Source organism: Hyalella azteca, unplaced genomic scaffold, assembly GCF_000764305.2.
Source record: "Hyalella azteca isolate HAZT.00-mixed unplaced genomic scaffold, Hazt_2.0.2 contig6917, whole genome shotgun sequence".
NCBI lineage: Eukaryota > Metazoa > Arthropoda > Malacostraca > Amphipoda > Hyalellidae > Hyalella > Hyalella azteca.
The window spans coordinates 20,684-35,033 of record NW_025937057.1 but is presented as its reverse complement, the minus strand read 5'-3'; the positions used below and the strand labels follow the sequence as shown (position 1 = coordinate 35,033).

At 39.1% G+C, this 14,350-nt stretch overlaps 1 protein-coding gene across 1 annotated transcript in view; it reads right to left on the bottom strand.

Moving 5' to 3' along the window:
- LOC125178084 (monocarboxylate transporter 13-like) overlaps window positions 1–13,405 on the bottom strand; it is a 17,700-nt gene extending 4,295 nt beyond the window's left edge. The window contains exons 1-3 of the mRNA XM_047881041.1: window positions 13,345–13,405; window positions 8,372–8,638; window positions 7,182–8,185 (exon numbers count right to left, since the gene is read on the bottom strand). Coding sequence (XP_047736997.1) covers window positions 7,182–8,185; window positions 8,372–8,638; window positions 13,345–13,405 — 1,332 coding nt within the window. The remainder of the gene's footprint in view (window positions 1–7,181; window positions 8,186–8,371; window positions 8,639–13,344) is intronic.
- Window positions 13,406–14,350: the final 945 nt, after the last annotated feature.

Sequence of the window (14,350 nt, the reverse complement as noted above, 5' to 3'; positions counted from 1 at the left end):
GGGATCTTGCCGGCTGACTGGAAAGAAGCTCAAGTGACACCATTGTTCAAAAAAGGTGACAAAAACTGCCCGGGCAACTATCGCCCTGTCAGTTTGAAGCATCGTTTGAAGGTAAGTCAGTTTTGAAGTGTCGTTTGCAAGGTAATGGAATCTGTTGTGAGGGATCGATTGATCAATCATTTGACTGCTAATAATCTCCTATCAGACTGTCAACTTGGCTTTATTGCCGGTAGATCTTGCACCACTAACCTCTTGCCTACTCTGAATGAATGGACCCGCCTGCTGGACGAAAGGAAGCCAGTAGGTGCCGTGTACCTCGATTTTATCAAGGCATTTGACAGTGTCCCTCATGAGCGGCTGTTGCGCAAATTGAAGTCTTTGGGAATTGAGAATAATGTACTCAAATGGATCAGAGATTTCTAGTAGTAGTAATGTATTCAAATGGATCAGATATTTTCTTCTAATACTGACGACAACGTGTCAGTATTAAAATAAAATAGAATAGAAGTGTCGGCACTGAAGAAACAGACTCATGGCCTGTTGACGATTCTTGTACTTTTCGTGACTTGATTCCACAAGGGATCCGGCCTTATGAACACGATTATTCCATAACTGACGAATTGATTGAGATAGCTGCTGGACTTATTGCCTGGTCCGTAAGGTGCTAGGCATTTCAAGACTGAACATATGCGCTCCTGCATAGCTTCGTCTAGCTCTAGTCTGTTCTTTAAGGCGTTTGGTGTTGGTTCTTTTTTCAAATTCTAGTAATCCTTCTGGGACCTTGTATAAACCGCGAGTATACTTGTATGCTTCAATGAGGCCACCACGCAGACGTAGATAACGGAGGCTTGGAAGCTTAATCATAATCTTTAACCTTTCAGTGAAATGCTTTTCAGTGAATGAAACCGATTTGTATTCTTCAGGCGTTTGCAGCCAACTTCGAATGAACTGTTAAAATACCTCAAAATGGGACACGTTTCGTTCAAATATTTCGACAATTTGGCCCTAGGCGTATATGTATAGGTAAAATATACACAATAGTCTCGAAAGTTATTTGGTAATACTTTAGATTAAGTGCATCCAAAAAAGGGTGTTTTTTTTTTAATTATATGTTTTTTGGGGTGTAGATAAAGAATCTGAAATCCGTTTTTGGCGGTCGGCATCGGAAAACCAATTTTTTTCCCCGAGGCTCTAATTCATTAAAAAAATCGGGCACAAATCGACAAAATCGGCAAAAAACTAACCTAACCTAACCGTGGTTGCAATGTCGTGGTTGCCTGCAATGTCGTGGTTGCCTGCAAGAGTATATGGGTCACCGGGGCTAAGTTAAAAAACGCTATAAATCCACGGATATTGAGGCCAAGATTTAACTTTCATTTTATCTTAGAAAATATATAAAAATCGACATATATAAAAATCGGTTTTCCGATGCCGACCGCCAAAAACGGATTTCAGATTTTCTATCTACACCTCAAAAACATATAATTAAAAAAAACACCCTTTTTTGGATGCACTTAATCTAAAGTAATACCAGTTATTTTGTATTCATAAGGTCCTGGGACGATATGGATTCGAAAACTTCTAAAGTACAAAATTTAGCGATTGAACCCGTTTCATCACGAGTGTCTTATTGCAAGATAACAGCAAGACTATCTCGGAATTAAGAACAAGAATTAGGTTGCATCATGAACCTTACTCTCTCGGCTGAATTGTCATCAGCCTTTGTACTGCAGGTGTAAAATAACTAACAAACTGTCCCCCAGGAAGTGATAATTGATGAAATTTTCGACGATTCCTAACGTGGATTCTTGCTAGTAAGGCGGTACGTTTTAAATTACACGCAGATCCCTTCGGAACTAATTTCGAGGTAGAGAATGAACGAATTTCAAAATCTTGAGGAGACGCTATAGGAGTGTACTAAATGCATTGATTATAAAAGCTTACTCAAAAGTCACGGTAATGATAGTTTGACTACGGCATACAATAAATGCTAACAAGTCAATAGTTCATAGTGGAACCCACTTACTTGGTCAAGAGGAGGGTCACATTCTTGAACATTGGCGCCCATAGTTGGGAGCCCAGCTGGTGATTAATGATCCCTGGTTCCCTGCGTCCTACGAAAGATGCGTTTCAAAACTTCTTATCTTCAGTCTTACTCGGAGAAGCGCGGCGACTCAAAACTAACAACGGGATAGTGAGAGCGAAACAACTGATTACACAGTAGTCAAAAGTTTTATTTGTAAAAAGGTATAGAGGATGAAATGCATGTGCATCGTTTAATAAATAATCAGATGGAACAAAAAATAATGAATAATCCAATAAATATAACTAGCTATAAGCGAGAACTCTCAGATCGAAGATGAAGACAAGATGGTTCGGCTGCCGGGCTGGGCCAACCGTTTAGGCTGCCGGCGCTTGCTAGACATGAAGTCACATTGGCATGGTTGCAGGTCGCACGAAGGTTGAATATTTTTTAGGTAGGCATATTAGGAGTTTGCGGAGGAGCACGTTACTGATGACAGGCACGCTGTGACTCCAGCGCCATCCCAGCGTTACGAATATTAGTACACGAACGTACGAACCTAATGTTTGTCGCGTTACGAATATTAGTACACGAACGTACGAACCTAATGTTTGTCGCGTTACGAATATTAGTGTACGAACGTAATGTTTGTCGCGTTAAGAATATTAGTAGACGAACGTAATGTTTGTCGCGTCACGAATATTAGTACACGAACGTACCAATTACAAACCAAGAAACACAACGCTGCAGAACACTACACTCAGAGCAATAAGCGAGACCTTGTCCAAATAGTGACGTGATTTCTGCCCATTTTAGGTCATCTCGACCTGATTTGGCCCGACAAAAGAGCGTATCAGTGATACGTGCATAAACTGTGTCACTTTTGGGCAATTTGACCCATTCGTTTTTCTGCATGTGCAGAGTTGCAAGTCTACTTAACTGTTCGTTGTTGACCGTTGCTTGAGGCCCGGTCCACTCCATACTGCCGGGCACGTGCCAGTCTTGAGGCCGGGTCCACTCCATACTGCCGGGCACGTGCCAGCCGGTCCACTCCATACTGCCGGGCACGTGCCAGTCTTAATTAATTAAGGCCCGGTCCACTCCATACTGCCAGCCGGGCACGTGCCAGTCTTAAGGCCCGGTCCACTCCATACTGTCGGGCACGTGCCAGTCTTAAGGCCCGGTCCACTGCATACTGCCGGGCACGTGCCAGTCTTAAGGTCCGGTCCACTGCATACTGCCGGGCACGTGCCAGTCTTAAGGCCCGGTCCACTCTATACTGCCGGGCACGTGCCAGTCTTTAGGTCCGGTCCACTCTCTGCCGGGCACGTGCCAGTCTTAAGGCCCGGTCCACTGCATACTGCCGGGCACGTGCCAGTCTTAAGGCCCGGTCCACTGCATACTGCCGGGACGTGCCAGTCTTAAGGCCCGGTCCACTGCATACTGCCGGGCACGTGCCAGTCTTAAGGCCCGGTCCACTGCATACTGCCGGGCACGTGCCAGTCTTAAGGCCCGGTATTCACCATACAGCTTTAGCGAAATGTATTTAGATTAGTAGATTAGTTTCACTTTTCTAGTGTGCCTAAGCCAAGGGCTTTTCGTGCGAATGCAGAAACGCCATTCACCGCATCGCTTCATTATTCATTAACATTTTTGCTATTTTATAAATCAATTTTCAGTGTTACCCGGTTAGCTTGGTAGTATTTTCATTGTCATTTGTCATGAAACTTTTACATGGAATTTCTTTACTTGTTATTTGCCTGCGAGGTTTGCGTCAAGTTCGCTATTGCTGAAACGATGCCAATCTCACCGACTTAGCGAACGTCTACGCCGTGTCTTATTTGTTTTGAAACTGTTCGAAGGTTTTCGAATATTCTAATAAAGTTTGTATTTTTGTATCATACGTAGCTGATGATTTCCCACATTTTTCACGTCACCTTTCGAAAAATCTCAACGTCTTTGAGTTGGTGTAGTGAAATGCTATCATTCAGGAATAAATATCATTCATTAGGATAATTCAGCCTATCAATATCAGTATTTAAAGAGCAATAAATCTAGGGAGACTAAGCACTTGTGTGGATATATTTTTTTCCCAAGTTTACTGAATCCATGAATTAAAAGTTGCGAAATTTCCAGAATATTCAGCATAACATTGCTTTGATGTTATTGGGTCGCCTGCCGAAGACCACCACTGCCCTGGATGTAATGGACCATCATGATTCCTGCCTTCCGGAACGTAGCCTTCAACACTTCAAGCCGTCTGTATCTAGGCCGTGCGTCGAACCAGCCCTCGGTCGAACGGCCACTCGTCGAAGGACGATAAATTTTGGAACACAACTATGCTATCTGATACCTAATCTCAGATGCGGTGAACGTAAAATTACGTAATTTAACGATGCCCAGAAGTCATATTCGATGCCAGGCCTGGTGGTGCACGGCAGGTTTTATGCAAGGCCGGAAGAGGACAGAGCCGAGTGGTTCACGGCTGATTGGTGGATGTCCGGAGAGATCAAAGGCGTTCGATTCAGGGCTTATTGTTGCACAAAATTTGTGGTGCACGGTTGCGCTCCCAAGTGTGCCACTATTTGTACAGTATGACCCATTCATTTTACTGACTGCAGCTAGACCATCACGCGGCTTTTTGTCCTAAAGAAGTTCTGGTCTAAGCTACGTATATGTAAGAGAATATTATTGAGTCCTTCTTAAATTTCCCGTTTTACATTTGAAACGTGAACTTCTGCCTATCGTTATCAACTTATAATAATAATACCTTGCTTCCTCCTCACATCGTGTCAATCTATTTGCGTGTGAATTGCTGCTATCTTTTCTTATTGAATTGAAATCAAAAGCATTGGTTTCGTCTTCTGTGTTAGGTTCACTCAGGTTTTTGAAGAGAATCAACGTTGTTATTTTCAATCAAGAATTAAATAGAAGCAAAAATGCTTTACCACTGTCTCCTTGAAAACATTTTCAATAAAAATATGGAGTATTTACTTGCCATTGTCTTAATTGCTTCTGAATACTTACATCAGAATTTTTCATCTTAAACAACTTCTTTTTTGTTAATCCTCATTATTGCAGCCGGCCTACATTAATCAGTCAATGAGTCTATTATTCGTTATAATTTATAACGAAATTATTTATAATAATCACCCAAACGCGCTCAGCATGCAAACGGAGATAGACAAACACGACCTCCTGGGTCATCTTCTGAAGAATTCGCGAACGCTGTTCTTTACATTCGATGACATCAAGCAGAGTATGTAGTGGGGAATGGCACTAAGCAGTCAGTGACTGCGCTTAAAAAGGCATAAAGCAGTGGCTGCGCTTGGAGAATGGCATAAATGGCATAAAGCTTGGGGAATGGCATAAATGGCATAAAGCTTGGGAATGGCATAAAGCAGTGGCTGCGCTTTGACTTTGAGCAGTGCCGATCCAGTCAGGCATTCGGGCTTCCGGTGTTCTAGAGAAGTCTGCGGCTTGGTAGCTCTGAGGCTAAGTGAAGCTGTGCATGTTTAATCTCAATCTTGGCTCCAAGGCTAGGTTGAGGGGACCGTTTCGGTCAAAAATCTAAATTGTGGCTTTTCTGGTTTTAGTATCATTTTAAAGGTCCAAAAGATGCGAATCTATTGAGCCCAAAACTACTCTTGTGCGTTAATTTGTTCGTTCACGACAGCCGTCGAAGTGCAAGTAAAACTTATACCTGCAATGATGACAAATTTCAGTTTTTCGGCTCCACTGAAAATTTTAATTAAGTTTTGCACCTTAGAAATCTATCTCCTCTTATGATTTCCAAGCTACAGCAATGAGAGATATACCATTCGATTTGTAAGAAAAATCTCCAGAAACCATCCCATAATTTTTTTTTCGATTTCGTTATAGTTTGGATTATATATAGGAAAGAGGGGGTCAGGATGGGGGAAAATTTGCAATTTTTGGTAAATCCCCCCTCCCCCCTCCCTCCCCAACAAATTCGAAATTCAAAAAAATGGTAGGTTGGATTTTAGATATGTTTGTTACAAATCGAATGATATGTCTCTCGATGTCGTAGCATGTTTAATGAATGAGGAGATAGATTTCTACAGTATCCCCTTTTTTAGCAGTTCTCTATCAATTTCACGTTTTCTTTCATTTTTTGAAAAATTCACACGAACAAAAAGTCATAAATTTCTTTTCAACATATGTGTAACAAGTTTCAAAACGATCCGTCCGTAAATAAAAATTTTTTTTACCGAAACGGTCCCCTTAAGAGTTTAATTTGTTGCCCACGTTGTCCCTTCAGTAAATCAGGGATAATTTTGGAACATAATATATACTTTGGACTTTCTCTCTTCTATAGAATTTTTGGGAAATTTTCTATACGCTTTTCAACATTTTTCCGAGCGCGGCTCCAGTCCACTATATACACCAGGAATTAAATTTATAATTAACCTGTTAAAAGTTATACACATATTCGTTCACCCGCTTATGATTACGATTAAACATTTTCTTTTATTGTATATTTATTCGAATCCATTGGAATTGAAACATTCAAATAAGACATTTTATGGCCAACAAATCGATGACGAAATATATGAAAGTGATAAATTCCACGTCGATACATTCAAAATTGATACATTCGACGTTTGCACATTTGACATTGATACATTCGATCCTGCCACATTTGAAATTGGCACATTTCATATAGACATTTGAAACATACATTTGATGATGACACATTTGAAGTAGGCTTACATGCATTGATAAATTCATTATTGACTTGTTTTCTAGTCTGCATGTTCTTTACACTAGTCTAAATATTATGAAGTCACATGCCTATAAATATTATGAATTGACATGCCTAAATATTATGAAATCGCAGGAATACAAAATTTATTCCTCCATTTCAAACTTAAAATGTCACTAAGTAGTCTTAAGCACGTTGACTGAAATTCATATCAAGAAAGTTTAGCTTAAAGCACGCATGCTTTCGGTCAATTTAATTATTTGAATACTGGGACTTGCTCGTGATAATACATGCCAAAGCTTTGTAATTGAACATTGTTGTAAAGTAAATAGTTCAATTACAATCATTTTGGACTAAGCGGCTAGCCGTCAATAAAATGAGATGCTACGAGTAATCTGTATTTTGCTGTGATATATTTTTAAATTGTCTCGCTTTGCATTTTATTATAGAGAAACAAAGTAGGCAAATTACAGCACCTAACATGGGCGCCGCCGCAGTGGCCATAAGAGCATATTTATAATTATCGAGCTCGTCTACCAGATACCCTGCCATTGGAGGACCTACGAGAGCACCTAGGCCTCCCAGCAATAAAATTACACCCAATCCTTCAATATTATTGTTTTTCATGGGAGACACCGCCATGAGCACCATTTGAAATCCCATGCTCGTGCCGATACCAAAAACTGAGGCTAGGACACCCACTGAAGACTCGGTGAAAGCGGCTCCCACCAGGGCGCTGGACAAGAGCAACTGGGCCACGCCGATCAAGATGACATCTGACGTGCGATGCTTCGCCAGCTGCCATGTCGCAACTCCTGCTACCAGACGTCCGACAATGTCGCCTACTCCAATGAGGATTAAAGCTGTGGGTGTGATGTCCTCAAGACCAATCTTGTTGATCCAATCTTTGAGAAGTGTGAAGAATGCGCTACTTGCAACCGTGTAGAGCACGCTCGAGAACAGCAGCACTCGCCACTGCGTTCTGTGGGAACTGAGGAGGTAGTCGTCTTTTGTTGACTCATTTCCTTGAACCAATCCGCCGGCCACTATGGTATCCGAGGCATTATTCCCCAGGTTTTGGGGTTTTACTTGGTACACTCCACATGAGCAAAGTGATGGAACGACTTCCCAAATAGCACGGCACTTGCCTGTAACCACGTCGACAAACTTCTTGTCTGACTCATCCATGCCTTTGTTAGGTACTTTTCTCGACACTGGAGCTCCAAAAATACCGAAGAGAAGTGATAGCCCGGCGCAGAGTATCATTGATTCTCGCCACCCAATTTCAGGAACGGCTTTAGCGATGGCGGGGCCGATGGTCAGGACCCCGACGCCGGACCCGGCCATCGCGAGGCCCATCATGAGCCCCCGTTTCTCGACAAAGTACAAGGAAAGACCAACAATCCAAGCGTAGTAGTTCAGGCAGGTCCCCACACCTGGAATTGTTGGATGAAAGATAATTGAATATAAAGCTGAAGTGATGAATTCAAATCTCTTTGTAATTGTTATTCAGAACCTAGGGTTCTCGTGAAGTGATACTGAATATTTATTTATAATACGTATAATTCAAAACCTATTGTCATTACGGTAATAATTGTAATGGACGACAAATTTTCACTTACCATTTACGACGCCCAGGCTAATGTACAGGATGTACAGGGACTGGCCGAAGGCTGAGCCAAGGTACCCAAGAGCAGCGACTATGCCTGACATGAACAAGGTCTTCCTGGGCCCTATTTTGCGGATGATGACACCGCCCAGCGGACCGGCGAGTTGGTGGACGGCAGAGTTGATGGAAAAGGCCCAAGCTGTCCGGGCTCGGGATTCACCGAAAGCCTCCAACACCGGAACGAAAAATACTCCCTGAGAGTAGTAAATACCTGGTGTAACTCTATGAATTTTATTCGCTGTAGTGGCTAAGAAATTGGTTGGGCTTTTTATCGTTCTCATAGCAATAAGAGAAAATATTTTTTTTCGATTTTTTAGCATTACAAACCAATTTTGTGTCTATACAAACGAGGAACGATATTGTCGCTATGCTAACAATAAATAATTGAGTATCAATCATGGTTATTTCGTGTGTATCATGAATACGCCTCATAACACAATAATACTAGTCTACCAACTCTGCATCCTTATTGGGTTAAGATATAATTTTTTTGCTGAAATTAATAAACAACATTTAGCATCTTACTGTTACTATCGTAGTCTGGCTTAGGATCCTTCAGTAGACATTTACTCCTGCCAGGCTTCTGCACATCCTTCCTCTCTCCGATGTAATCATTTATTGAGTACTGAGTTGATTTCGCTATACCGTCCACCCGAACGCCGACATGTTCTTTCGGGGGCGACGCTGAGCGGCATCCTTCAACCGGCATCTTTGCGTCCGTCATAACTAATAGTTTATCAGTTATTAGAGGTGTTATCAATTTTGATATGGAATAAATTCCGTGTGTATTAATAAATTATAACAAGTAAACAAGTAAAGCAGTCACCTCCGTGAATTTTTAAAGCTATTAAATGCTATCAAACCTGAGAAGTTTAAATGACATAATTAATCTTAAAGATATCGTTCAAAATTCACTTACATTCAAAATTCACTACATCTAAGATTCACCAACATCAAAAATTCACCTGCATGAAAAATTCACTTACATCAAAAATTCACCTTCATCGAAAATAAATTTTCTCTAAAAATTCACTTTAATCAAAAATTAACCTTCATCCAAAATTTACCTTCATCAAAAATTCACGTGCATCAAAAATTCACCTTCACCAAAAATATCGACATAAAAATACACCTCATGGAAGTCTTCATATGGTATCAAATGAAATTTTCGTTCAATATATGTTAAGAGTCAAAATCAAAATTAAGAAACTCAGTACTTCTGTAGGGGCAGGTTCAACCTTAATTTCATTAGCTCTACCGCTTGTGGTTCCCGAACATCAGGTCCACTGCGGGCTCATCAACCGAAGAATTGAAAGCAACTCAGGTGTCTGGATGCTACCTGTGCACTGATACTCTTTGTGATAGTTCATTGTTTTTTTTTTTAATTTGTTGACGATAAAAATGCGAGGATTCTAACAAAATTCATCAACCGATTCCAGTTCAAGAAACTAAGTAGTTGTACTATATGGACGCGATCAAAATATAAATAACGTGGCATGTTATCGTGCACCTCATTTTCTAACCGTTCAACGAAAAAAAAATTGATTTCGTTTCATAGCGTGCCGATCACTCAACGTTTAGCATATAAAAATTTTCGGACAAATGAAACGACAATGTAATTCATTCGATTTGCAACAAAATCGGGATGTAATTTTTTAATTACTCTAGGTATAAGGGGGCACCTCTTGTTGGTCTGGTCAACTGTCGTCTCAATATGTCGTTTATATATAAGTATGAGTTTAGGTATAATTAATCAAGATAAAAATTTAAGTAAAATATAGTCATAAAAATAATTTAGAAAATTTTGGCTCAATCGCACGGTTCATCTAGATAAGATATTAATTTGTTATAAAGACCTTTCAACTGTCTAAGATTTGAGAGGCTGTTACAATTGTATAGAGGAAGGCCGTGAACTCATGGTGTAGATGATAATATAACTAGAAGGTAGTTAGCATAATTAATTATAATTATAATTATGTCTCACTAGGATTACATCAATATTCGAGATGAGTAGCTTCTCATAACGAACGAAATATGTATATGTGGATTTACCTCTACTGATAATTAAAGTGTTTTTTCCGTCATTTAATTAAATGTTAGTTGTTGCTTCTATAATGTTTTGAGACCATATCATCCATTCATATAAAACATGTAAATACACGAAATCGACTTCTTTTGCAGCTTTAATTTCAAAGCTGACAGACTAATTGTTAAGAGACCTCAATTCAATCTACATTTAAAGAAATCTAAATTTAGAATTTGAGTGGAATAAGTAAGTCAAGGGTTCAAATGTGCATTAAGTGGTTCACTGCGAGTGGTGTTCATTGTTAGAAGAGAGGTTCGCTGAAACAATTGACAATTTTGGCAAAACAGTTTCGTACATATTTTCTGATTCAAAATGCTCGACGCTCATTAGATAATCGAGTCTGATTTATTATTTAAATTCTTCTTTTTCCTCTTGCTTGCACTTGTGAATTATCTTCTCAAAACTTTCTGTACCCAATTCAAATAAGAATTTACCGATTATTTGTTATTTTACCACTTCTCTGAGAGAATAAATAACGTTTTAATTGATTTATTAACCTCCCCTTAATTTACACGAGTATGTGCACTGCCAAAATCAAGGTGAAATTAATACACAACATTAATTGATGGAGACAACTATACATACAACATTGATGGAGACAACCATACATAGAACATTGATGGAGACAACCATGCATACAACATTAATGGAGTATATCGTTTACTGAACAATAATGCACCCAGTCTGGCCAGAGGTACAATCTGATGATAAAGCCTATCGATCGTTGAAGCCACTCAAGCGATCAAATCTTGCGATCAACATATCAGTTATGTAACATATAAGGGAAAACTCGATGAACTGAACTCAGCACCCATATATCATCAACTGACATCAAAGCACTCAGTTAACCGACATTGTTGTGGCGATGACTTCATTCATGCGGAACTCTATCTGAATAGAGCTAATTTGTACTTTTGTTTTCATCACTTATTTGACATTTTAAATTATTATATTTCGATCTCCGGATTTTGGCCTTGAAATAAATTATTTATAACGGACATAAGTGGTGACTTTAGCAAAGTTGACTTACGCTCAGTGAGATGTAAAGGTATGTTGGCCAATATCGCCTGTTGTGTACGTTAAAATTAATTTAATTTAAGACTAATGTCGCATATAGAAGATGTAGTAATTAAAAATGTTGAAAAAAAGATAAAAGGACCAATTAAAGAAAAGACGGAAACACTACCACTATAGATGACACCATATATATAGATGATATTGTATATTACACCCCTACCTGATCATATATTTATTACATCCTTATCTGATCATATATATTACACCCCTACCTGATCATATATTTATTCATTCCTATCTGATCATATATATTGCATCCCTTTCTGGAATAAATTATTGAGAATTCCGTGCTTAGGAAAATAAATTTTAAGCATTTTTTCTTACACTCGAACGGAGAAGTTCGATCACTAGAGTAGTTCGATCACTAGAGTAGTTCGATCACTAGAGTAGTTCGATCACTGGAGTAGCTCGTTCTAAATCAATATAATTCTTCATGTCGTCAGTCTCTTGCAGTTGACGGAGCCCTGCCAGCAACCAACGCACAGCAGAGACTGGCAGTGACCCCTCACGCGGCGCTGCTTATATACCTGACACCGGCCCTGCATGGTGGCAATTTCTTCCCGGCACCTCAGCTTCAGTCTTCGGTCGTTGCGGTTCAGACGTTTTTCCCCTGTCATCCAATTTAACGTGCCTCAATAAGCTCGTTACTTTTCTGAACAAATATTGTCAAAATCGATATCCAATAATTATTTGTCTGTTACCTCGCCATTGCCTCGGAAACCTTCTGTTAAATTATCTCAGGGTGAAAATTTACATCAGTTTACGATCCATAGCCATAAAAGATCATAGAAATAAGTAATCATTTCATTCGGCATGTCTAAATTTCTGAAGTGATCTTTAAATACAGGCAACTGAGGGCAAATGATCAGTTTATTCGTTGTTATTAGCTCATTTTTTTCATTTATGCAAAAAATGCGCTACTGTGCTCGTCATGTCCGTCTGTCTGTATGTCCGTGTTTTAAGTTTTCGTCGACGAGAAAATGCGCTCTCTGTCACTCACTGCAGTGAGTACTGAGTTATATTTTTTTACTTCGAATAGCGACTAGGAATAACGACATAAATTAAAAGAAGTGTAGAAATAACTAAAATGCTCTGTGTAACTAATTAGAATGATATGCAGACCTGAATAGACTGGTGTGTATTGTGCAGGACTAAAAATGTAAAACTAAAATTGTGTGCAGGACTAAATAGACTGAAACATATTACATTAATATACAATAGCGTTCATTCCCTAATTCCAAAACTCTTATGTATTGCAATTGTTTTATTGTAACACTTTTGTGTATACATAAGCGAGCTACTATTACCACGGGCATCTAGTGTTTGTATTAGTATGACATATGCAGTCATTTAATTCCTTGCTCTGATCAGGGGCAGCCATATGATCGAAAACGTCTCTACTTTTCCTGCTGACCGAAAAGCGAAACGGCGAGTGCTTTGATCTAGACATAGAGCGACGTTATGAAGACCGTATTGAGGCATAGAAAATGGAGATTCAGAATTATTGAACGATATACGTTCTGTCACCATCTTATTATGCAAGGAATTTTTACGGTCGTACAAATGAAAACGTTGGGAAGTATTTCGAAAAAATGTAGGTTTCGTAGACGTAAGAAATTTCAACCGCGAGTATTTCAATTAAAGTATCCAAGAATTTTTATAAGATTCGTCAAGGTCACGAAAAATTCCATTAGCTATTCAATTGAATGCGCTAGAGCAAATACACAAACATTAAAATTTACAAATTTTCTATAGCATTAAACTGAAAAAATGAATCCACACACTTTCTATAGCATTAAATTGAAGAAAATTAAATCGACACATTTTCTGTAGCAAATTCACAAGCAGCAAAATGAGGATTTCCTTTTTTTTAGGAGATCAGAACAATAGAGAAGGTTCGTATTTAAACTTCATTTATTATGGAGGAAAGAGGCAACGAGATGAAATCCTTATTATCTAAAAGCATATTAGATAAAAAAAACTGTCGAAGATAGAACCCAAGCTTGCAAACTTTACTAAACGTAAAACAAAGTGTTAACCGTGTGCTAAAATCAGATGAAGTCACTGATAATCTGATCACCTAAGTTTTTAACGGTGGAAAAAATCAATTTTAACCACAATCAGTTGTCAGATCAACCTAATAAATCAGTTATTAAAATCTATAAAATGAGTTATCATCGAGCTCGCAACTTTGTCCTGAAGAAGTCGTAGTTTTGTTTCTTCAAAGTTCACCTCAATGACTGGCTTATTAGCAACAGATGAAAGCCTCCTCTCAGAAGTGCCTCATCATAATTTATAATTCACATATGATGACATAACAGAGTTTATTTGTGATGGGCGTCTAAGCAATGAACTACGCTTCGAATATCGTGTTTCAGAATTATGAGTTTAAAGAAAAGTAGCAGTCGTCACAATCTGCACGAACAGTAGGACTCTGCCAAGGCATGCATTTAATCTCTCGCACACCCAAGAATCCGATCTAATATCGAGAATTTGAAAAATGCAAGGCGGCCAGACAAAAATTCAAATGTGATAAATTGAAAGGGAGAAAATCTACTTTAATTGACTTCTCACTGGTGCGTTTAAGAGGTTGAACAATTTTCCCAGTTGCTCATCGTTCACACTGATCGCTTCCGGTTCAGCAAAACTTGCAATTACTTCATCTAAATTTTAAAATCAACCTGTAAATAGCTGAACGGGAATGCAACATTAAATGATTTATATCCATGCGTGTGTTAAGTTAAGACGGACTAATAGGAGTCGAGATGT